The sequence below is a fragment of the Oryctolagus cuniculus genome, chromosome 8 (genome assembly GCF_964237555.1).
Source record: "Oryctolagus cuniculus chromosome 8, mOryCun1.1, whole genome shotgun sequence".
Lineage (NCBI taxonomy): Eukaryota > Metazoa > Chordata > Mammalia > Lagomorpha > Leporidae > Oryctolagus > Oryctolagus cuniculus.
This window is the reverse complement of record NC_091439.1, coordinates 55036231-55062261: the sequence shown is the minus strand read 5'-3', so window position 1 is coordinate 55062261 and position 26031 is coordinate 55036231. Positions and strand designations below refer to the sequence as shown.

At 39.8% G+C, this 26031-nt stretch overlaps 1 protein-coding gene across 4 annotated transcripts in view; it reads left to right on the top strand.

Annotated features, from left to right (window-relative positions):
• EGF (epidermal growth factor) overlaps positions 1-26031 on the top strand; it is a 97372-nt gene that overhangs the window by 14354 nt on the left and 56987 nt on the right. For 2 of the 4 annotated variants that reach the window (XM_070047749.1, XM_017347349.3), the window contains exons 2-10: positions 2320-2519; positions 5058-5239; positions 5651-5878; positions 6603-6805; positions 19435-19560; positions 20608-20730; positions 21093-21215; positions 23367-23492; positions 24566-24702. In XM_070047749.1, the coding sequence (XP_069903850.1) occupies positions 2320-2519; positions 5058-5239; positions 5651-5878; positions 6603-6805; positions 19435-19560; positions 20608-20730; positions 21093-21215; positions 23367-23492; positions 24566-24702 (1448 nt within the window). The remainder of the gene's footprint in view (positions 1-2319; positions 2520-5057; positions 5240-5650; positions 5879-6602; positions 6806-19434; positions 19561-20607; positions 20731-21092; positions 21216-23366; positions 23493-24565; positions 24703-26031) is intronic. The other 2 variants (XM_070047750.1, XM_070047751.1) reach the window with 1 other exon arrangement.

Here is a 26031-nt window from a genome sequence, read left to right as displayed (position 1 = left end):
ACATTCTGGACTACTTTCTAATGCCTGAAAATCTCCTGCTAATGCCCAAGTTGAGAAGTCAGAGGTTCCAATTGATTTGCTCTGAACTGTTTGCTGTCTTTGGGTTTGTGTCCCTTAGAAATGATGTTTGATTTTCTAGTTTCTTCCTCTTACTTAACTACACCCAAAATAAATGCCGTAGGTTTTGACGTGGGAAAGCTTAAGCTGTACAAACATGTGCACTCTGCTGATATTCACACCCACAGATTGTACTGCACAATGGTGTTTATAGAGTCCTTGATAAGTCTGAAAAACCATGAACTTATCTGTCATTTCAGGCATAGTACAGACTAATGACTGTTTTACCAAGCCTGAGTCTCCTCCAGTCTCCTTCCTACTCCAATGGCTTTAGCCTCCTCATCCTTGGTTCAGGTGATGGAGCTCAGTCACTTCAGAGCATCTAAGTCAAGTTCAGCATGGAGTCACTCAGTAATTGGTGCTGAGACCCCCATAGAAGGAATCAGTATCCCAAGCAGATGTTGATGACTAGGGAGTCAGAGTGGATACTTCAACCATCCCCCCTCCTTTTTTTTTTTAAGACTTATTTGTTTATTTGAAAGTCAGAGTTACACACAGAGAGAGAAGGAGAGGCAGAGAGAGAGAGAGAGAGAGAGAGAGAGAGAGGTCTTCCCATCCACTGGTTCACTCCCCAATTGACCACAATGGCCAGAGCCATGCCAATCCGAAGCCAGGAGCCAGGAACTTCTTCCAGGTATTCCCACACGGGTATAGGGGCCCAAGGACCTGGGCCATTTTCTACTGCCTACCCAGGCCATAGCAGAGAACTGGACTGAAAGTGGAGCAGCTGGGACTTGAACCAGCACCCCTATGGGATGCCAGCACTGCAGAAAGTGGCTTTACCCACTATACCACAATGCCATCCCCTTGAGCAACATAGAACCCCTGGTCCAGGGTTACGCTGCAGAAGAAGGCCCTGCAAGAACCAAGTCATCCAGTGAGGTCTACCACCAGTTAAATTTGGATTTCAAGTCAATAGATAATAACATTTTATTGTATGTCCCATGCAAAAATAGATTTGAGTATTCATTCTTCAAAATGCCTGAGATCAGAATATGTTGCATCCTGGAATATTTGCATATGCTTGCTGAGATATCTTGGGGCTGGAACCCAAGAATAAACATGAAAATAATTTATGTTTCATATGCACCTTATACACATAACTTGAAGGTAATGTTATACAAAGTTTTTGTACACATTTTCTCTTTTAAAAACAATTGTTTTGTTTGAGAGGCAGAGAGAGAACATGCCAAAAAGGGGGAGAGAGAGAGAGAGAGAGAGAGAGAGAGAGAGAGAGACTTCCCTGCTGCTGATTCATTTCCCAAATACTCACAACTACACCCAGGAGTCAGGAACTGAATCCAGGTTTCTCATGTAGGTGGCAGGAATCCAACTATCTGAGCTATCTACTGCCTCCCAGGATATTGGCAGGAAGCTAGAATTGGGAACCAGAGCTGGAACTGAACCCAGGTATTCCATATGCAGTTGTCTTAATTGCTAGGCCACACATCCACCCCATAGCATGCCTGAGTTTTGACTGTGACCCATCATCTGGGGTCAGGTGTGGAATATTCCACGTGCGATGATGCAGACATCTACTAGATCAACTGCTACATGTGCACTGATCTTGGAACACTTTGAATTTTGGATTTTTGGATCATAGATGCTCTACTTGGATATGTGGTTCAAAATTAACTGGGTATCTTGGATTTTAAGTGGAAATCCTAACCAAGTCAAAGTATTCCAGAACTTTCACAGAGCAGCATTCATATCTTTCCTTTTTTCTCTTGAGATCTCTCATTTTCACCATCTTTTATGTCATCACCCTGAAGGCTGTGGTCATAAGGTAAGGTTAGAGGAAAGCAAGGATCATCTCCAAAATGATGATATCTGCAATTTCATTTCCAATTTACTCAATTGAAACCTACATTCAGGCAGCCCCTTATCTCAATAGAGCACAAAAGGTGGTTTCTTTTTGAACATTAAGAGGCATTTTATAGATGAGAGTAAAAAATGCCTTTTTCTTCAAATAGTTCATTTTTCACAAATTGGCATGCTCATTTCTAATAGTCACCTTGTGGAGAAGATGCTTTACAAAATTAATTGTGAACATCTTATTTTACCTACAAGAATTTTTATTTAAAATATAAAATCAGGAATTAAAAATTAATTATGTTGTTGGTTGTCTTAGGGAAATATTTTCTCTAAAGCAGATAATGTATCATTGAAAATATACAGCTTGATTTTTTGTTCCCTACTCAGGTCCTGCACCTTTCTTAATTTTCTCACATGGAAATAGCATCTTTAGGATTGACCCAGAAGGAACAAATCATGAAGAATTGGTAGTGGATGCTGGTGTCTCAGTGATCATGGATTTTCATTACAAAGAGGAAAGAATCTATTGGGTGGATTTGGAAAGGCAATTTTTACAAAGAGTTTTTCTGAATGGCTCAAGGCAAGAGGTAAGGTCCCATTACCCACAGTAAGTGAGGAATTTTTGTACAGGCTTATAGGATCTACTGTACTCTTACCATACAGATAAATGAAGAGTGTATTATGGTTTAAATGTGTGTCTGGCAAATGCAGATTTTTCATTAATCTGCATTTATAGTACCATATTGTTAAATAAGCTCCCCAGTTGATATTTAGAAACCCCCCAAAGGAGAAAATAAGGCTATGAGTAGAATTTTGAATATTACTAAGTTTATTAAGCCAGACTATCATATTATAGTTAAAACAGATAATTAGCATGATTATTTTCTGTCCCAGTGGTTTTCAGCTGGAAATGAGTTTCCTTTCAGGCTACATCTGGTAGTTCCTGAAAACAGTTTTGGCTGTCATACCTGGATGTGGTTGGGGGGTGGACATGTGGCTGGCCTCTAGCGCGTGGAGGCCGGGCATGCTGCCAACCATCCTGCAAACCTTGGGGCAGCCCCCGATGAAGAATGAGCTGGTGTGAGATGTCAGCTGAGGCCGAGAAGCCCTGTTTATCCTTAGAAAATGTCTGTCAGGTGTTTCAACACTTAATATTTAGGAAGAAAAAATGTTTTTCTTTTTGTTCTCAAGGTGTTTGCACTCTGGAAAAAAAGCAAGTGACAGATATAAAGTATTTCATTTTAAGTACATACAAAGGGTCCTTTATCTTTCTTTTTAACTGGTGGAACCTTTACATGAAACCCAGGAGTGTTCTCTCAATTCACTGGAGATGGATTAAAGAGTGTGTGACATGAGAAATCTTAAGCATTTATTCCCAACATAAAGTGCTCATTGTTTTTTTCCCCCAAAACCAAACCTTTTTCCTTCCAATTATTCATAAAATCTCCAATTAGGTGCTAAGCCATCTCATCACATCTCTAATACTTGCTAATCTCACTTTTAACAAGGGTGGCTACTCATTATTCTCCAGCCATCTGGTACACAGTTCAAAATTTTGAGTCTAAAAATCTGACACAGGAAGAGAAAAAATGTCAGTCCGTTGTGAACTTGCATTCAGTCCTATGAAAGCATTGTCCTAATGTCTAAAATCCCACTATTGTATTTCTTCCCTTTGGTGCGCAGTAGTGAGGGTGCCTTGACTTCACCACAAGAAAGGAGTCATACTTGAGTCAGAGAGCAGTAAACTGCAAACAGCAAGCGTTTTTTTGAGAGAGTGAAAATACATACACTATAGTTAGAATGTGACCTCACTCCAAGAGAAGCAGCCTGTCTCTGAACTGTGTTTAGCATCATATGGGTTGTTTAATGAAAACGGTGATACATTCTAATAAAGGGAGGAATATTCATGGATTTTCTAGGAAGCAGATAAAGATTTCCCAGAATCTAGCTACTGCTGCTTTTCACTCCTTAAATGGTCTGGTGATTCCTGTCGTGGTGGCTGTAGGTGTGTTATTTGGCAAGCTAATCTATGACAGTGAGCATATAATGAGATGGAGGAGAATCCAGATCAATCTTAACCCTCTAAACTGTTACAAATCTGGTCCAGGAATGGGATCTGCTTGTCTTCAGGGCAAGAACAACCAAACCTATATCCTGTAGGCCTCGAGATAATGGGCGCTACCCCCAGGTGACTCGACTGATTCCTCTACTTCCCTGTCTCACTTTGGGATAAAATGTTGCTTATAAAGGATAACCATTAAAATTTAATTTTCCTGGATGAGCTAATAGATACATCAGCAATTTGTAAAATGGTTTGGCTAGATTACTTTGTGTGATGCAGGCATAGAATGGGCTCATGAGACTGTGCAATCTCTGTCCAGCTCCCAAGTTCCATGATGTTGTGTGGGTAGCTGGAACTCCAGAAGGTGGGACTATTTCCACCATGGAAATCACCAATGGTACAAATCAGGGCCCCTGTCTACCCTGCACCCTCTGTGTCCCAAGAAGACTGGTTTGCCTGCCCATGGTTGGAGTTAGGAAATAAGAGAGATTTTGTTTGGTTGTTTCTATCATGAGAGAGTGGGGAACACAACCCAAGGAGAGTAAAAGATAAGCTCTGAAATGCTTACAGGATGAGAGACCAGGGATAGTAGAGGGGAGGAACCTGATGGAAGAGGAGGATCCAGAAGAAAAATATGGATTCCAAAAAGAGATTCGTTGACTTCATATCACTGCTTTGGCAAAGCTTGACCCTGAGTCCAGGGAAGGATCTAGAAAATACTATCAGCAAAGGGAGTTGAATAAACTATCTTACAAGTGGCATTGAAATTCCACTGATACAATAGTTGAAGTTATCAATATCTTATAATTGATTGCCTAATTTCAGTAGTGTATAATTTCCAGCTCTGATAGAAGTACTAGGCCCAGTAGTATTCATATGAAGGCAATTAATTTTGCTGCAGCAAAACAAAGGCACAGCATCTGTGACTATTTTATCATTTAAACAATTTGGGGCTATGTAGAAATGAAGAGTACTTAAAATAGTAGACTTTTTATATATAACAATAAACTATTTTACTGTGAATGGGAAATACTAACAACAATTCTAAAATCTGATTTTACAGAGAGTGTGCAATATAGAGAAAAATGTTTCTGGAATGGCAATAAATTGGATAAATGAAGAAATTATTTGGTTAAATCAACAGGAAGGAATCATTACAGTAACAGATATGAAAGGAAACAATTCCTACGTTCTTTTAAGCACCTTAAAATATCCTGCACATATAGCAGTTGATCCAGTAGAAAGGTAAATTCTGTTTTCAGACACGGAAATATATTTCAAAATCTAATGAAACATTTGTAGAGTCATAACATTTTGAACTCAGGGGACCTTCTCATTGAGCCCACTGTCCTCTTTTCTAGTGCCCAAACAGCAGTTTCAACAGGGAAGTTGCCTGGATTTCAACCAAAGCAGGCTCCCTCTACAAACATTGCTAACTACCATAGCTTTCTGCTATAGAAGCATACCTCGTCTAACGTGAAGTCATGTTGAATTTCCACAAAAGAGTAATACATACTTGTTGAATTGAATTTTCATTCAAAATAGTCAAACTCATCTTCTGCAGAAGCTAGGAGCTGCTGAACACTGAGTGAGCTGGCTGTTTCGGTGACTGATCATGCCCTCAGTTATTGGTCCATGTCATGTGCTTGCTTTTAGGTTTATATTTTGGTCTTCAGAGTTGGCCGGCAGCCTTCACAGAGCCGATCTCAATGGTGTGAAAGTGAAGACTCTGTTGGAGATACCAGAAGGAATAGCAGCTGCATCCTTGGATGTGTTTGATAAGCGACTCTTTTGGATTGGGCACAACACAGATGGAAGCAGTGCTCGTATGTGCTCTTGTGATTATGATGGGGGCTCTGTCCACTGTAGCAAACATCAAGCACAGTAAGTTTTGCTTTTGGTGTCAGATGAAACAGCCATCATTTGAAGTTAGTGTGATGAATTAACTTTACTTTTGTTAGCTGACCTGGTATAATTATTTGACATGTAGATTTTGGAGTCCAGAAAACTGGATTTCAGTTCCCAGATTTATCATTTGTTAGACAAGTGACTTTGCATAGTTTCCATAACTTTTTTTATATTCAGGTTTTGTTAATGTGGGGATAATAATTTCTTGGGATTATTTTGAATACTAAATAAATGCAGAAAAATAACAGAATTTGCCATACAATAAGTTCTCACATGTTAGTCATAATTATTCTTTTTGGAATTAATGTCATATTTTTTATGCACCCATGTTTCATATGATTTGCTGTCACAGTAGCAATGGTCTGTCTAACTTGTGTGGCAAGAGACAGAAGTGTGAAATTGATGAAGCCAGAATCATTTTTACCCTGTTACAATTTTCTTCCCCATGTTCATCACACTTCTGTGATGGTAGCTAGCAGAAGGATGAGACAATGGGGCTGGAGCTAGAATGACATCCAATTAGTTCAGGTAATGATGACACTAATGAAATGTTAAAGTTAATATAATTTTCTAAACCTAAATGAGAAATAATTGCAAAGTAGGTGATTAAATTCAGCCAATAAATTCAAGTGGAGTGAGAATTTAATAAGCCAAGGGACAAATATTTTGCTATTTTATTTTTTTTCTGGTTGTTTTTTAGGCACAATTTATTTGCAATGTCCCTTTTTGGTGACCGTATCTTCTATTCAACATGGAAAAAGAGGACAATTTGGATAGCAAACAAACACACTGGGAAGGAAATGGTTAGAATTCACCTCAACACGTCATTTGTACCACCTGGTGCACTTAAAGTAGTGCATCCACTCTTACAGCCCAAGGCAGTGGACGATGCCTGGGAGTCTGGTGAGTCACCTTTGACCTCACCTGGGGCCTGGTGCATGGTCCTCACTCTCTGCTTGCCCAAGCCAGACAGGGGATGTAGAGTAAGAAAAATAATTTTTTTCTTCAGCTTTCATAAATTCTCAGTTGGAACCTGATAATAGAAGATTGATTAACAAGTGAAAAACCAATAGAAATTTATTAATGTGTATTTCATATATACATGGCAGATACCCAGGGAATGAACAGCTCTCAAAGAAGTGGCTTTGAATTCCAGCTTGTAGAGTATGTTCAATAAAGAACAGTGCATTTATGGAGAAGTGACAAGACAAAGAAAAAGGATTTGGAGTCTCTGCTGGTGGCAACTTGGGGAAGGACAAATAAACAGCAACTCTAGGCTAGTTAGTAGAGTTTGTTAATGTAGATTGCTCCAGAATGATCTCTAGGCCATAAGAGTCTAGAATTGTCTCCAGTGGTTAGCATTTATTCTCCCTGGCAGAGAGGGAAAGAGGATGCATTTTATCTTTGTAAAGCTATAGTTTACTGTTATCCCACACTGCCTCTTAATTATCTACAATTCAACATTCCTTATTTTGAGGCGGCATAATGTCATCTCTGATTTCTCCCATTGCCTCACCCCCAATTTCCAATCTTCCACCAAATCTACCTAGTCTGCCTCCTAAATGCATCTCTCCACTGTCTACTTCCCTCCTCTACTTCCACCAACCTGTTTCAAACAGCTAGTATTTCTTGTCTATTACAGTAGCCACTAGCTGATCTTTCTTTTTGCCTCTATTACCATTAAATAATGACTCTCATCCACTCACTTTCCTGCTTAGTATGTAACCAAAGTCTTCTTACATGTTAAGCTCCTTCCTGCATTTATCCTTTTTCAGACACGCCTCCCTTGGCCTAGACTTCTCTTGAGCTCCAAGCTTAAATGCCATGTCCTCAGATCGCCCTCCCCTGATCAGCCAAAGTAGACCCTTTCACCTCCTACTCTTCTCTCATGCATCCTTCATTAAACTCATCATAAGGTATAATTACATATCAATTTACATCCAGTTTTGATTCTCTTTCCCACTTGAATACAAATGCTGTGCAGATGGGAATAATATCTTTTATATATATATATATACACATATATATGTACTGGCTGTTTATAAATAAATACATTTTAAGTAACAAATGCTAGTAGAATAACTAAAGCTAGTTACAGTTCCTAATTTCTACTTTCAGGTATAATTTTAAATGTTTTTTTAAAGATTTATTTACTTATTTGAAAGAGAGAGAGAGAGACCTTCCATCTGCTGGTTCACTCCTGGAATGACTACAAGAGTAAGTCCGGGCCAGACCAAAGCCAGGAGACTTGGGCTGTCTTCTGCTGCTATTCCCAGGCCACTAGTAGGGAGCTGGATCGGAAGTGGAGCAGCCAGGACATGAACCAGCACCCATATGGGATGCCAGCACTGCAGGCAGCAGCTTTACCAGCAGCTAAACCCCTGTTTAAATTCTTTAGCATATAATTATTTGGATTTTGAAAAATGTGTTAGGTTTTTAGATATTTTTACAGTGGTTAGCTTGCTCAATATGGCTTAGATGCAACATAAATTATGCTACACCAACATATCACCCTTTGGAAGAACTTTATTTCAAGAAGGTTTAAAAATATATTTAATTTTGTTCCCAAATGACCCTCTGAAGTATAGAAACGGAGATGGAATTGTTTGCTTCCTCTACATACTTCCTGTTGGATGTCATTTGGGTTTGCTGATAGTGTGGAAAACATTACAGATGAGAGGTCCCTGCCATAACTAATGTATAAATATGTTCACACTTGCCCTGGACACAGCTCCTGAAAGGAGCTGTAGAGACAGAACAGGAGGACAGGCCTGAGGTTGTGCAAGGGAAGCTGGAGTTAAGGGGGAATCCAAGTTCTTTCTTGTATCCTTAGGAAGGAAACTAATAATGATGATGCTTTTCCTCTAATTTCTTTAAAAACCTAGCTAGAAGCTGCAATTTAACTTTTGTAATGACATTGCTTTCCATGCAAGGAAACAGGAACTGCAAAGAATCAAAAAATTCCCAGAGATGAAGCAATTGATGCAATAAGTTACTCTTTTTTTTTTTTTTTTTAATGTGACAGGTAGCGTTATAGACAGAGAGACAGAGAGAAAGGTCTTCCTTCCATTGGTTCACTCCCCAAATGGCTGCTATGGCCAGCGCTGCGCCAATCCAAAGCCAGGAGCCAGGTGCTTCTTCCTGGTCTCCCATGCGGGTGCAGTGGCCCAAGCACTTGGGCCATCCTCCACTGCCTTCCCGTGCCACAGCAGAGAGCTGGACTGGAAGAGGAGCAACTGGGACTAGAACCCAGTGCCCATATGGGATGCCAGCACTGCAGGTGGAGGATTAGCCAAGTGAGACACAGTGTTGGCCCCAATAAGTTACTCTAATTGATTTACTTGAATTTACAAAGAGTTGTGGGAAGCAATTTAACTATGAGTTGTGCCACTACATTATGTAGCATCAACCTGACGGCAACACTATAAATCAAGTGGTAAATAGAGTCCACACATAAAGGCCATGAATGTCAGATACCTCTGTAGGAAATTTTTTTTCCATAGGAAAAAATGCATTTTATTTAATGACCAAGTACACACACATATTCACATGTGTAACTAAAACAATATTTACTCTCACCAAGTGGAATGCATTGTAAAGTGTTCTGCTCTTGTTCTTGCATTTTAAAAGAGTTAGTCACAATTAAGTAAATAAATTTTACAAATCATTAATATGTCAGAATCCATAACTGGTCTAGAGAATTATCAGCAGTAATTTACAGTCTTCTTCCTTCTTAGAATTAGCTCAAAATATTTTTCCTTACTCAGAGAGAGGAAAACTTCACATAGCCTTGATACTGTGTACTCAGGCTGGACTGGGTCATGACATGCAACTGTATAATAGGGCCTTATGTCTGTTCCACATTTGATATAAAATTTGATCTCATTTGATCCCCAAACAACCCTGTGAGGTAGGCAGGGAGAATATTGTCTGATTTACTCTACAGATAATGAAGTTGAGGTTCAGTGAGGTTAAGTAACTTTCCCAGTTATTGTATATGTTGTAGAAGGCAGAGTAAAACAAGGATCATTAATATTTAGGTTGAGGGCCCCTTTCTCTAAACCATATAGTTTCTTAGAGTATAATCTAACCTAAAGTATTTTTATCATTTCCTCCTTTTGTCTCTCACGATTGGTTCAACTTTATAGAAGACACAACAAAAGATTTAACTTGAAACTTATGCCAAGCTTATGCTTCTCTACCTTGGACACTGATGGCCACAGAGCATATATGTGTTTAGATAACAGAGCTGTTTTGACTCTAGTCTAATGGAACATAAGTAATAGGGAAGATCTCAACGGTCAAGGAAATTGAAGAGAGATCAGAGAAAGAGGTATAAAATGGAAGTTATTCATGGGTTTCAGTCCCTTTAAGCTTTGACTTTTGTGAGAGGGTTTAATGTAGATGACACTTGAAGCTTTTGAAGAGGATCTAAGTCTTGATGAGGTTATTCAAACTCAAATCTTGAATGTGCAATGATGATAGGCTATTGTTTTAAAAAACTTGGTACTTGATGCTCTCCCACATTGCTAGGATTTGAATGCCACCCTACACGCTGATTCATGTTTTTGTCCATAAGTGGTCCATGAGTTTCTTTAAATGAAGGCCATCTTAGAGTCCATAGTTATCAGTGTGCTGCAAAACTGCAGGAGATCCAAGGCTCCCAGTGGACCACAGACAGCCTGCCCTCTCCCCATTATGACATCCTCCCTGTAGGAAATGTTGACTCAAGCTGTCTGCAAATACAACTCATTTTCTGAGTGATGAATCACAGTGCCAAAGACATGTGAATAAGTCCCTGAGTCTCATCCACAGTAGTTATAGCTAGGTCTGCCATCATTATCACCATCTCTCTCATTTATAGATAAGCTCATAATTTCCAAAGTATTTTCACTGGCATTTTCTTATGGATTCAACAGAGCAACACTGTGAGACAAAGAGAGAAGGAATAATTATACTCATTCTGTAGTTGAGAAATCCAAAGAAACAGAGTAACTTTTGTAGGATTACATAGCTAATTAAGAATGAATTTTGGAAAAAAATTCCTGACCATCAGTCTCTTGGTTTAGTGTTCTTTCTACCATAAACACATTCTTTCTTCAGATTCCTTCACTATTACTCAAGCTCTTTGATATGGAATTCAAATCAGATAATTGAGAGCCTGAATTTCAGAAGGAGAAAATCTTTGATGATTCATTAAACAGCAGCATCAAACAATGTGGTATGTAATAGGGTTCAGAAAGTCACTGCCAGCTGCAGAGCCATAGGCCAACCTGGAATCTAACAGACAACTGGTCTTAGAGATTGGCTTCTCGTACTCCCAGGATGGGCTTCACATACACACCATGTGCAAAGGGCTTTTGATTTCAAACTGTTACTTTGGCCATCATTAATTTGGCTAAATTGCTTTAGTGCTTTAGAGACCAAGAATTTTTTGAGATTTAGAGACTTTAAATCTCTTGATTTTATGTGTAAATAAAAATATGCAATTATTCCCATGGGAAGATGATGGATCACTTTCATCAGGTTTTCAATGTGTCTGATTTCCTTCACATTTAAAGCCACATGTCTCTAGAAGCTGGTTGGTTTCTCATGGACATTATGCCTGCAATTGCAGCCTCTCTGGTGAGGTGGACAGTGGCACTTTGGTTTACAAGGCATTTAGTAGTGAAGCTACTTTGATGAGATAACAGAAGGATCATATAACCTGGTGGATATTATTTTTTGATGCACATTCTACAAAATTTTAATTATGTGGAAATTAATCATGTTATTTTTTGGGGAAATCCTTTAAAGTGATCTAGAATAGTCAGATTCAACCAAGCTCGTCTGGTTGGCTGTTTATCAAGTGGGATCTCTAGAACCATTGGAATGTTTATGTGTATTATTACTCATTAGGATGACTACCACACATAGAATTTTCCTAGTTTATTTCCTATGCAATAACTCACATAACTCTTGAATCTAATATTGCTAGCCTAGGCCTCTTTTTTGGGTAAGAGGACTCAAAAAGAGTTCTAGGAATTAAAAAGAACAGATTCTGAGGCATAATGAGTGTCTGGCTGCAAAGATCTACTGCAGATGAAATTGATGTAAAACACTGGGGTTTAGTCATGTTATACTAAATGAAGCAGCCCAAGGGAATACCGTCTGACCCACCAAGGCAAGGATGGGACTTACATAAACAAATACAAAGCCTCCCAAGAGAAACTGCTTTGTTGGCTTAAGCAAGTCCTTGAATCCACCATTCAGACTGACTGATTCTAGAGGAGCTTCGTCCTGGGCTGCTCAGTGAATGACACATTGCTCACTCTGTCTCCCAAGACAGAGATGGAGTAGGCAACCTAATTCACAGGACTGTCCTCTCACTTTCTCACCTGCATCTCATGAAATCAATCTCCAAGTCCTAATGATTCTATCCCTCTGCATTCTAACAATCTATGCTCCTCCTTGCAGCTCCCCAGGAGCCTCCTGATGGCTCTCCCTGCCTCTTTGTCTATGCTGCGGGAAACATAACCCTTTACAAATCAGAACCCAATCATGTTATTCCGTGGTAAAAACCCACTGACCACTTTTAATTGGCAATTCTTTTTTTTTTTTTTTTTTTTGACAGGCAGAGTGGACATTGAGAGAGACAGAGAGAAAGGTCTTCCTTTTGCCGTTGGTTCACCCTCCAATGGCCGCCACGCGGCTGGCACACTGCGGCCGGTGCATTGCGCTGATCCGAAGACAGGAGTCAGGTGCTTCTCCTGGTCTCCCATGGGGTGCAGGGCCCAAGGACTTGGGCCATCCTCCACTGCACTCCCGGGCCACAGCAGAGAGCTGGCCTGGAAGAGGGGCAACCGGGATAGAATCCGGCACCCCGACCGGGACTAGAACCCGGTGTGCTGGCACTAGGTGGAGGATTAGCCTAGTGAGCCGCGGCGCCGGCCTTTAATTGGCATTTCTTAAAGCATGGTCCCTTCATCTCAGCCACAAGACCCTGTGCTCCTTTCTCAGCATCATCCCCATCTCTGTTTCACAGTGTCTGCTGCAATCACCTGCCAGCATGCGCAGGAAGGCTCTTCCTCCTTTTTCTCACTGGCTGTCTCTCCTCAGCCTCTGGGAAACAGCCCAGTGCTACTGCACCAGTTCCACGGTGAGCCTGCATTAGCTGTTCCAGCTCTGTATTCTCAGAAAATATGTTCTCAGAGAACAGCCCCAGTCACATGGCCCTTACTGTGCTTTGGTGAAATTGTCTGTCTTCCTAAATCTCTTAGTCCTAGGAGTACAGGGAATATAGCTCTTCATTGTATTCCCAATGCCTAGAGAACTTTCATAAACTTGAGCTGAAAATAAGAAGAAAGGATCCTTTGCCACTCTCTCCTGAATAATTCCATCAGAAACAATTTTAAAAAAGATATATTCTAAGGTCATGTGGCCTCCTGACTGATAGAAAAAGCCATAATTATTCGGTATAGAGTTACCTGCTCTGAGTTTTTCCCTACATCATCTCATTTAATTTTCAAAATAGCCCTAGGTCTGTTTATTAATAGCATTTTATATAGCCAAAATTTGAGTTGAGAGATGTCACAGTAGCTGCTGAAGGTGGAATTGGGGTTTGAATCCAGGCAAACTGATACCATGCTGCCTCCCAACTATATTTTCCCCACTATGACCCATCATTTAATTTCTTGGACTCGTCTAGTTTGGGGAAAACCTGTAATTTGGCATATCTTTGTCTATCCATGACCTCTTGGTGGTTCACATACTTCAGCTTTCACAGATCATGGGGCCAAAGCATTATTTCTCTCCCTTTTCAATTTCAGAAACTCAGAAAAATCTTTTGTCTCCCTTCCCACTCTTCTTTTCTCTGGCTATCTGGAAACAGAATTGCTCTCACAGTTTCCTTGGCATGACTAAACTTTCAACCACCTCTCCTGGCTGCCCTGACACCCATGCTATTTCAAGGATCTCAACATCAATTTGGGAACTTCTTCACACATTACTGTTAATAACATCATTTCAAGCCCAACTTCTGGGCATTTTGCAGTCAGTTTACTGTTCCCAGATATTATTTTGTAAAAGGTCTACATATTCTTTCTTTCTCCTGTATTCTTTAAGTACAGATTTCAGTTTGAAGCTTGTAAGAGAATTTCAAAAGTATATTCTTTGGAAAATAAAGAGAATCTATCATCAATGCTATGTAAAATACCTTCATTCATTTCATGCACACAAATACCGCTGAGTTTCTTTAATTCCGTGAGTTCATGAGGGGTAATTGCCTGGAAATGTACTGGCTTCTGGATGTGAGTAGTATATTTCAAACTGCCCAGGTGGGACTTTGGTTCATTCTGATTATTTTGTTGCTGGCATGCTTACTATAAAACCTTGGTTATTTGGAAACCTCTGGAAAAGAATCATCCTTAAGAGATGAGTATTTTTCTTTTTTATAATTCATTACCAGTTAAAGCATGTGAAGCTCTGTATCGTCATAGCAATCTTTGTAAGCCATGGTTTGCTATTTTTTCCTAACAGTATTTATAGTTATTTACGTTTGTTTAGGGACTCAAGTCACATTTATAAGGATACCTGCCTTTGGGACAAGCATAGGACTGGTTTGGCAAAGTGGGGCTTATAATACAGGTCTACACTAACACCAAGTGGCAGCTATTTGAAATGCCCTTTACATTCTTGGGGTTATTTCTTCTCCTCCTCCTCTTCCCCTTCTGCCTCTTCCTCTCCTCCTTTTCCTTCCTGTCCCCCCCCCCCCACTTCTTCCTCCTCCTCTTCCTCTTCTTTAGTGTTTTCTTTCTTGCTGGTAACTCTCACATATTGCTAGTTTCTGCAAGCCTGGCCGTGGAGTCTATTTCTTTTCTACTCTGTCTGAAGGTTTTTCTTGCCATTTGTTTGTTCAGGAACAAGTTGTTTGTCCTGCAGACATTTCCACTTCTGGATCTTGCAGATGGTATCACCATGGTGTTGTTTACCATGAACATGTTTCTCTGCTGTCTCTGTAATTCCTGTAAACTGACAGTTTAGGTCTACAAGCCTGATCACAGGTTTTTTTGTAGGAATGCTTTCTGTGCGTACTGCAGTGGTGCTGTAGACTTCCTATTGTACTACACTAGGAGGCCACAGGGGCTGGGCATCCTTTTTGTGATGTTCAAGGTTAATTAGCAGTTCAGGGGCTGCCAGAGTTGTCCATCCTCTGTCAAGTTTCCCACCAGTTTTTTCTAGAATGGTTTTAGAAGTTATTGATTATTGTTCCTTAGAGCCATTTTTAAAATTACAGTTCTAAGTGTTGACGTTCTTGTATATTCTTCCTTGTGTGTCTATGAACAGAGAAGAATAAACTATCTGCATAGTATGGGAGGTTTTTTTTTAAAAGAAAGTTAAGGCCTTCATTTAATAAGAATTCACTAATAAGAAAAACAATAAGCAGATGGAGCTAAAATGCAGCTGGGTTTTTATAGATATTTCATAAAACTCACAGCTATTATTTTACACATATATGTAAATATACTTATATGTGTGTACATATAGTGTATATATATTTATTTATATAAGGATACTTCAAAAAGTTGATGGAAAATGAAATTAAAAGATGTTTGGTTTGCTGTAAAAATTCTGAAATTGGTGTAGTTTTTTTCATAATACTTTTTCCATATATATGTTTATATAACCACACACACAGTGAATACACACACACACACATAATGGTGAAGAGGTGGGGTCTACAATCAGAGGGTTTGGGGCTGAGTACCAGTTCTCCCCAATTACCCAAGTGTTCCTTGACAAGCCACTATTTTCTACTCTGTAAAAGGAAAGATAATTTTTTTAAAAAATAACAGCACAGGGACTTATTACAGAAATTAAATTGACAATGTAGACACCTTATAAAGTGTTATTCAAATGTTGGAGATGCCAAATATTTAATTACAAAGATGATTCAAGTGAATGGGAGAGACGGGAAAGGCTTTGTTGATGCTGTGGGTCTTGCACAGAATTAGAGGTAGAAACAAACAATGTGATAGGTGGAAAAAAAGCTAAGTAGAAAATGCCATGTGTGCTGTTTCAGAACTGGGCCAGAGTAAAATCCACAGATTTCCTTGGCTCTGTTGAAGCTTACCAGTGCTCGTGTGTTCGACAGACAAGTGATTGGAGGTGAAGCTGGCAGTGGACATTAAACTCCATGATTAGGAGCTTTAATTGATCTCACGGGTAATTAAGCCCCCCTGCTGAGCTGAGACGGGTGTTATTTGAGGTCAGCAGCAGCATTCTGAATGCTAGCTTTGGCCTATTTTGAAGCTAAAGAACACCAGAAGGTTAAGAAGATTAAACAAAAACATAACCCTCAATCTCCTGTTTGATCCCTTCCTAAAACGACCTTTTAAACTGGTTAGTGTCTGAATTCAGGTCACATCAGCAGCATAGCCATGCAAGGAAGACTAACAATTACTTGCCTCCCTATGTCCATGAGTGAAGAGTGATGCATATCATTAACATTTCACTAAAGCCCTCAGCAGCCAGTGTAGTGGAAAGAGGACTAGACTGTCATAGCCTGACAATCTGTTGGAATGCTATCTCTAAAGCCTTCCACAAATTTAAGAGAAAACTCAGTGAACGAGTTAGGGTGCAGGTGACATGAGCACAGGTTTTTATGCATGTATTGCAGATGCTTGCTGCACACTTGCTTTGTGAAAGACATCATTCTAGATGCAATTGGGACTCCAGATGTGAACAGCGTACATGCCTTAGCTTCAGAAACTTATCAATAATGGAAAAAAGATGTATGTATGTAATTGTGATGGTGACAGTAATGATGATGATAGGAACACAAGGAACTCCAGATGAGAGGTAGCAGAAAGGGACCAGAAAAAAAATAATACTGGTTCTAGAATGAGAACGCAGCACTTGGTATACCTAGACACCAACTGCTTTCTTCTTTTGTCAGTTTGGTTCTTCAATACTTTATTATAAGCAGTAACTAAGGTTTAAAATCTTTAGCGGTATAAAATTACAGGAATTTACCAAAAATATTTAATTCTATTTAAAGCCATAGAATTTTTTAAAGGAGCTATTTCAGAGACTATCTACTTCTACAGTTTTATTTCACAGACTAGGAAACTAAAGTCAAAGAGATAATGTGATTTGTTGTAGAAGGTAGAACCAAAGCAGAAATCAGTTTTTTTGAGTCATAATCAGTAATCATCTTTCCATTTTTTTAAAAAAAGGAATTTGAAGTGGGTGTATTTTGTCTCCAATAAATTCACAAGCTTCTAATTTTACTCATTAATTTTTCAAAAAAATTGGGTCATTTCATTTTTATTTTGCCTTAATTAAAATTTTGGTAGTCTTTAAAAAATTTTATTAATGACTTTTTAAATTTACTTAATTTATTTGAAAAGCAGAGTGCTGGGTGTGTGTGGGGATGGGGGAGAGATGAGAAACAGAGAGAGAGAGAAAGTTCCCTCCACTAATTCACTCCCTAAATGCTCATAACACTGGAGACTGGTTAGGCTGAAACCAGGAGTCAGGAACTCCACCTGGATTACCCATATGGGTGGCTGGAATCCAGGTACTAGGGCCATAATCTGCTGCCTTCCAGGCGCATTAGCAGGAAGCTGCACCAGAAGCGGGTATTTGGGACTTGAACCAGGCACTGTGGTATGAGATGCAGGATTCACAAGTGGTGGTTTAATCCACTGTGTCACATACCTGTCCCCAAACTGGGATAATTTAAGTGAAGCATGTAGAAACATGAAAAAATAAAGTGACTACACATGCACAATTGGCATAAAAACTATAAACAAGCAGCCATACTTTGGAGTCAATACCCAAGAGACTATTTAATGTGATCTTAGTTGCTTTGGTAGGTAATGTTGCTATGGTATTGAGAGTTGGCAAGATTGACTTCATGCTTAATTATGTCAAGAGATTTGAAAAAGTACATTCAAAAAACTTAGGAAATAACACAGGTTACCTAAAAGTAGTTATCGTAACTAAGATGAAGTTTGAATATTTCATTAATACAGTCATTCGGTCAGTGTGTCTCAAAGTGTGACGTGAAAGCTCCCGAATCAGAACCACTCCAGATTCCATAAAAATGCAGATTCTTGAGCCTGTTCTGATTCTTGAATCCCAAATTAAAACAAACTAGATCATTGTTGAAATTTTATCTTTGGCGGTAGCGTGAAACAGAAGGAAATGAGTCAAGTCTGATGGAGGAGACATATTTATAAGCAGACAGAGATTAGAAATACAAATGTACATGCAGAACTGTCTCTGGCCCTCAGACTGCTCTGCTCAGACACTTGCTGCTTTGATTTTTCTTTTTTAAGATTTCTTTATTTATTTGAAAGGCAAAGTTACAGAGAGGCAGAGGCAGAGGCAGAGACACAGAGAGAAAGAGAGATCTTGCACCTACTGGTTCACTCCCCAAATGGCTGCAAAGGCTGGAGCCGGGCTGATTTGAAGCCAGGAGCCTGGAGATTCTTCTGGGTCTCCCACATGGTTGCTGGGGCATCTTCTACTGCTTTCCCAGGCCACAATAGGGAGCTGGATCGGAAGTGGAGCAGCCTGGTCTCAAACCGACCACCATATGGTATGCTGGCGCGGCACTATGGACAGCGGCTTTACCCGCTGCACCACAAGGCCGGCCAGTGGCTTTGATTCTTGTGTCTTATGGCACTGTAGCTATTTTCAGAACGTTTCTCAGGTCCTCGGCTCTCATTATACACAGTCTCTAATTGATCTTACTGTGGCTGACTCCAGGGCGCATACCCCAGTCTCCTTCCCTGATATTTACCTCTTCTAAGATCTCTCTGGCCTTTATCTTCCCCAAGTCATGGGCATCTGCCCTCATACTCATACTGACCTCTGTATCTCTTTAGCATTTTACAAAAGTCTTATCATTGTTAAAACTTGGAAAAAAAGAGAGGAAAATCACAGTATTTCCAAAAAGGAGAGGAGCTGTTGACGCCGGCTCTGAAAACCAAAGGCACCAAGTTGGCCATTTGTTGTTCAGTCTGGTTGCCAATTCAATCCAATCAGCCACCTCACTGATCTAATTTTATATTTACCCTGGGAGATGTTGTAACACAGTCAATAAACTCAGAAATGGGAGTAAGGCATATGGCAATGGTATGTATATATTAGCCTAAAAGATGTTCTTTAAAAAAATGACTGTAAAAACAGTATCATATAGATCTGGATTACAAATATTAAGATGTTTTTAGGTTGGAAGCTTTTTAAAATTTCATTTTCACAATTTTCAGTGCCTTTTTAAAAAATCAATAAATCTGGATAAAAAAATGAATAAATTGTGCTTAGTATTCGCAGCCTAGGGAATGACAGCTCCAGCTAATTAGAACGCCCCGAACTGACAGCTGCCTAGGAGCAATGTAATTAGAGACTCTATGGGCTTCAGATGCTGTCTGAGGTAAGAGCAGCGCCCCCGCTGTGAGAGATTCCACTTATCCAGGAAGAGATCAAGCATTGCCGCCTGTCAAAACACAGCTCCGCTGCCATTCCTCCAATTTCTCTTTCAGAGCACAACCTTTGCAAACTGAGGAAAGAAAAGTGCAGACGCGGCGAGTGTGGAGCCGGCCCCAACTTCCGCCAGTGCGCATGTGCGGAGGGCTACACTTTGAGCCGAGACCGGAAGTCTTGCGAAGGTAAGGCGCGCGTGGCCAGCGGGAGGCGGACGGGGTGTCGGGGCGGCGTCTTGATTTCTGGGGCCTTAGCGAGCCTCCCTGGGAAAGTCCGGCCCCCGCTCCCCTTTTGTTTCCCAGAAAGGCTATTTATTTATCTAACTATGTTCAATTGTTAAAGTCCTTGTAATATTTTCCGATCTTTCTATCTTGTGTTGGAAGATAAAATGCCCAGGCTGCGCAGGGACTGAAAGAAGATGGGGGTTCTTTGAGCGGACTCTGTGCACCCCGGTGTGTCTGTGCATATTTCAGTATGTGTTGGTATTTGTAGGGGAGTGGAGCCAGCGTATCCTAAGATTCCATGAATGTGGTTAACTTTCACATCTTCCAGAAAGGTCTGACAGGAACCTTGGGAAAACTGAACCAGGCTGCTTATTTAGGGCTCTGCCTAGTTGAGGCCTAATTTAATGTATCTGGGAAAAAGACTGTGTTCTTCCACCTGGAGGGTGAAGCAATTGACGGAAAGAATAGAGTGGCTGCAGTACACCTTTTGTGGAATGGACTGTGGGCTGATAGTACAGGTAAATCTAGCATATGCCTGTTAATTGTAGTCCTCTGCTTACCTGGGACCAGGGGCAAAAGCCGTGGCTCAGACAAGTAGGGGCAAAGGCCAGGGCTTCCCAGAGCAAGGTTCCTGGAGAGTCGTCCCACATTTAAGGGAAAGTTCCCTCCTGCCAGCAGGAAATGTCCTAAATTGGTAGAGAACTTTGAGCTGTCCCTAACTTAAATAGAATGTTGTGTCCTTTCAAGGGAAATAATACTGCTTTTTTCCCCCAGGGTCATTTTAGTATGAAAATCTATTTGAAAGTACATACCATGACAGAAAAGACTTCCATCATTACTAAGCTGACTTCTTTCCCTTTTTACTGCAAGTACAAACACCCAGCATTTCAATGGTCAGTTATAGCATAGAGAAGTATGAGGTGCCCTCACTCTGCACTGACATTAATGAAAACAGCCTGTTTTTTTTTTTTTTTAATGCATCTGTATTTTGCTGCTGTTACTGTGCAGATGTAAATGAATGTTCCTTTTGGAATCATGGCTGTTCTCTTGGATGTGAAAACACCCCTGGATCCTATTATTGCACATGCCCAGTAGGATTTGTTCTGCTTCCTGATGGGAAACGGTGTCATCGTAAGTCACAGCAACTAGTATTTATTGCCATTATTGTCCATAATGTTTCCATAATGATCTGGGTTGGTGCTCATCAGTCAGCAGTGTGTATCAGAATTATCTTGGAATTTTCTATTGCTTTGTTTTTAAAAATAAGGATGACTGGAATAGTCTGATTAAATTGAAAAGGATTGGGAAACAAATATATGCACTTTCCTGTGTCTATCCATGTTGCCTTTTATTTTATTTGATATCTCCAAAAGATGAGTGTGTAGAAAACAATAATGATGTGTTTTTGTATCTAACTAATTCTCCACTCTATTATTTACTATCCAGTCTGTTTTCAGAAACACTAATTTTGCTTTGTTCTTTATAAAAACTAGAATTAGTTTCCTGTCCAAGTAATGCATCTAAGTGCAGCCATGGCTGTGTTCTGACATCAGATGGTCCTCTTTGTTTCTGTCCTGAAGGCTCTGTGCTTGAGACAGATGGAAAAACATGTAGTGGTGAGTCCATTTAACTTTTGCTTGTTTGAAAATGTGAATTTTCTAAGTGACACCTGAAATTTGATCTTATTGCCAAAAGAGAATAGATTTTCCAATATCACACATTTTTTCAAGGTTTTATTTATTTATCTGAGAGGGAGAGTTACAGAGAGAGAGAGAGAGAAAGAGAGAGAGAGAAAGGTCTTCCATCCCATTTCACTCCCTAAATGGCCCCAATGGCTGGAGCTGAGCTGATCCAAACCCAGGAGCTAGCAGCTTCTTCTGGTCTCCCACATGGGTGCAGGGATGCAAGCACTTGGGCCATCTTCCACTGCTTTCCCAGGCCATAAGCAGAGAGCTGGATCAGAAGAGGAGCAGTCAAGGCATGAACCAGCACCCATATAGGATGCTGGTGCAGCAGGTGGTGGCTTTACCTGCTATGCCACGGTCCCAGCCCCCTAATGTCACACACTGAAAGATGTTTATGTAAAGGATTATTAATATACAGACTTAAATTACTGTAATAATTTTTTCATTATTTTTTCTTTATTTTTTTTTTTTGACAGCATAGTGCAGTAGTTATGAGCAAGGACTTAGAAGTTATATGGCTTTGGGACTGGTGTGGCACAGTAGGCTAAACCTCCACCTGTGGTGCTGGCATCTCATATGGACACCTGTTGGTGTCTCAGCTGCTCCTCTTCTGGTCCAGCTCTCTGCTATGGCTTAGAAAAGCAGTAGAGGATGGCCCAAGTCCTTGGGCCCCTACACCCATGTAGGGGTCCTGAAGGAAGCTCCTGGCTCCTGGCTTCGGATTGGCTCAGCTCTGGCCATTGGGGACATCTGGGGAGTGAACCAGTGGATGGAAGACCTTTTCTCTGTCTCTCTCTCTCTCTGTAACTCTACTTCTCAAATAAATAAATAAAATCTTAAAAAAAAAAGTTAAATGGCCTTGTAGTAGCTTTACCAGATAGTAGCAGTGTGATTTTGGACTAGTTATTTATTCTCTCTTAGTCTTGTTTCCTCATCAGTAGAGGTACTGTTACTTAAACAAGATGACAGAAGCAGAGTGCCTAGCTTAATCCTTATACCTAGTAAATACTTGTATATTTTTATGTCCATAGAAACTTCAGTATATAGAAACCTGGAAGTAACTCAAAGTTAATGGAAGAGTTCCATATGACTTTTTGATTAAAAAAATTTTGGGGGAGAGAGAGGCTCCCATTCATTGGCTCACTCTTCAGATGCCCGCAGTGGTTAGCTAGGGCTTGCTAGGAATTGGAGCTGGGACCTGGGAATACAACCCATTCTCCCCTGTGAGTGACAGGGATCCATTAAGTTGAGTCATCACCACTGCCTTCCAGGGTCTGCATTGGTAGGAAGCTGAAGTCATGAATCAGAACTGGCAGTCAAATGCAGGTACTCTGATGTGGGAGGCAGACATCTTAATGTCTTTTGATTTTTTTTTTTAATGAAGAAAGAAAAAGAATTGAAGAGTCCAAAAATGTGGTGAGTGAAAAATGTATTTGAAGAGTTTGGCATCTGGTATAACTCTTCCTGGTGCTGTGGTGTAGTGGGTAAAACTGCTGCCTGCAGTGCTGGCATCCCATATAGGTGCCAGTTTGAGTCCCGGCTGCTCCACTTTCTATCCTGCTCTCTGCTATGGCCTGGAAAGCAGTAGAAGATGGTCCAAGTCTCTGGGCCCCTGCATCCATGTGGGAGACCTGGAAGAAGCTCCTGGCTTCTGGCTTTGGATTGACGCAGCTCCAGCCATTGCGGCCAACTGGGAAGTGAACCAGTGATGGAAGACCTCTGTCTGTCTCTCCCTCTGCCTCTCTGTAGCTCTGCCTTTCAAATAAATAAATAAATCTTTAAAAAATGTATTTTTTATTCCAGCCAGCTGCTGGGGTACTTGTTCTTGAACTTAGTGGTAGAACAAGAGGACAAGGGCCACGGGATTGGAAAAGATAACTACCAATATGTTGGGCTATATGAAAGGAGGATACTATGATATTTGCTCCTGACCTCTGAAAAATACACCTGATTGTAGCAGTACAAATGACTATGGACATGGTTCTAAAAATCAACATATAGTTGGGCCATCTAGATATTTTGATTAAAAATTGTTCTATTTTGAATGACATAGCAGCCTTACCAAGTGATTGTGCTTTGTAGGCTGTTCATCACCTGATAATGGTGGGTGTAGCCAGCTCTGCGTTCCTCTCAGTCCGGTATCCTGGGAATGTGGTTGTCTGCCTGGGTATGACCTACAACTGGATCGGAAAAGCTGTGCAGCTGCAGGTCAGTGCTGAGGCCATCTGAAAGTATGGCCCTGCAAAAAGATGACATGAAAACAACATTTCATTTAGAAAGATGGAAAGTTGAATTTCTTTTGTCTTCTGGGTTGAAAGTCTAATTTTTAATTATTCGAAATGGAAAACAAATCATACTGTAAATATGAATAAATAATAACAATATAAATGATAACTGTAGTTTTAAAGAACATTTCTAAGTTAATTAGCATCCTGCAAAGATTTGCCGGTATGATATTTGCAGTAGATGAGAAAGTCCTGCCTAGAATAGCCTTAAAACACTTCATATTTGGAAAGTATTTAATAAATATTTGTTGATTGATTTGATTTTCATCTCTCTAGTGAATATAATAATCATAATACTTTGACAGATTCTGTCCTTAGTGTGTCAGTATTTAATATGAAGTTGTATGCCTCAGCTATCTTTCTATCTTCTGATATTACATTTCTTATGTCTCTCAGCAGCCCTGGGTATCCTAGATTAATCTTATTTCTCCTGCAGGTTCATTATACTTTAATCTAGGCCATCACAATGATGCTTCTAAACAGCTCACTTTAGTCAGACCTAATAGTGTTAATTTCTCGAGGTCTTAATTCACATTGCATCAGATTGTGTCCTGAAAATGATCAAGGGTCTTAGTATTAACTCAGATAATCATACCTTCTTTTCAGAAATACCAAGGACGGGGAAGGTTAGTTATTCAGTATCAATGTACATAATCTGCTAATTTTAATGTGTTGCTCCGTGTGTAAATGAAGGAAATTACAGCCCTAAGACTTGCGTTATTTAGCCCTGGTGTTAGTTTTTTGAATGCTGGTCCTTTCTTTAAGTAATTTGCATTTTAAAAACAGACACCAAGAGAGGCAAGAACCTTATGATGAAATTTTGGCAATGACGGGAAGAGAGAGTCTTGCCTGTCTACGCCTGCACCACATTGTGGGAAATTACAAAAACAAGTACTGCCCAAATTAAAGAAGGCACCATGAAAGTTAGAATCAGAAGTGCCTCTAGAGTTCTAAGGCATGTTTTAAATGCAACCATATTTGAAATTTGATTAACAGGACCACCACCATTTTTGCTGTTTGCCAATTCTCAAGATATTCGACACATGCATTTTGATGGAACAGATTATGAAACCCTGCTTATCCAGCAGATGGGAATGGTTTTTGCCCTAGATCATGACCCTGTGGAAAATAAGGTATGGTTTTGTTGCTTGAACAGTTGTGAATATGCTCACTTTAAGGACCAAGTAGAGGATTTTATCCCAACAAATGACCTGGGCTACATGAAAATCCTCAGCTAAACTCAGGACAGTCAGGTATGGAACAATTTAAAAATATACCTTGGTGCATCCTTTGAGATATTTTAGGTGCTTTCTGGCTATCGTACCCTACCCTAATTCTGGCTGTGGTTTAGTCATTTTACTGGGAATGATCATGCAGGATCTTCAGTTTAGTTTCCTTCTTTGGAGCTGAAGATATAATAGACAGGTCTAGCATAGTTCTGTGCACATAGAAGGTGCTCCATAAATAGATTTATGATTATTTTGATTATTTTTAGTAGTTGGAGGAGTTGAAGTTTGGGACATAGTAACCCTAGTAGGGGTTAATAATTTACATTTAAGATATATTGTTGGTGGGAGGGGAGGGAGGATTCAGTGACGTCTTTACCATTAAAATCAGGAAACTTAAGTTTTATGGCTCATATGGGAATGGTAGCCTAACTCATAACTTATGTATATAATTTACATAAAACTTTTGGTGTAACTAAGAATTTCTGTATTATCAACCCAGTCAGCTGGCCATTTGGTCTTTAGTTACTTAGTTGTATTTGTGCTAGGTTAGAATGTGCTTGAATTGACATCATGGGGTCTTTTGGAGATTAATCACCCAAAATGATAAATTTACATGTTACTAATCCTGCTCCATAACTATTTAGCTGTTTCCAGATGGTGCTTGAATTCCTAGGATTTTAAACTTTGTGTTTTTGTTTCTTCCTGATTTGAAGCAATCTGGTAAATGGCTAAAAGGGACAGAGTGAAGCAAATTAATTCTAGCTATAATAGGTATGGATTGATAGCCAATTTGTGCAAATAGAAGTTTTATACTTAAATACTAGGAAACAGGTTTTTTTTCTTCTACCTGAACTGAATTTATATTGCTCCAAAGAACAATTGATTACATTAATAAAAATGGAAAAGATGAGTTCAGATTTATTTATTATCAAATTAGTTCCCCCCCGCTACAGTCAGCATTTTTACAACAAGATAAATAGGAGATCTAGAATGAACTTTATATCAGGTAGCTCCTTTGCATCTCTCTGATCAGTCTTCTCATTTTCTTGCTACTCAAACTGTGGTCTTTGAACCAGCAACAACAATATCACCTGGAGCTTATTACAAGTACAAAGTCCTAGGCCCTGCTCTTGACCACCAAATCAGAATTTGCTGTTTAACAAGACTGTCAGTTGATTCCATGCACTCTAGTACCTGAGAAGCATGGCCTTAATGTAGTGTCTGTAAATATGA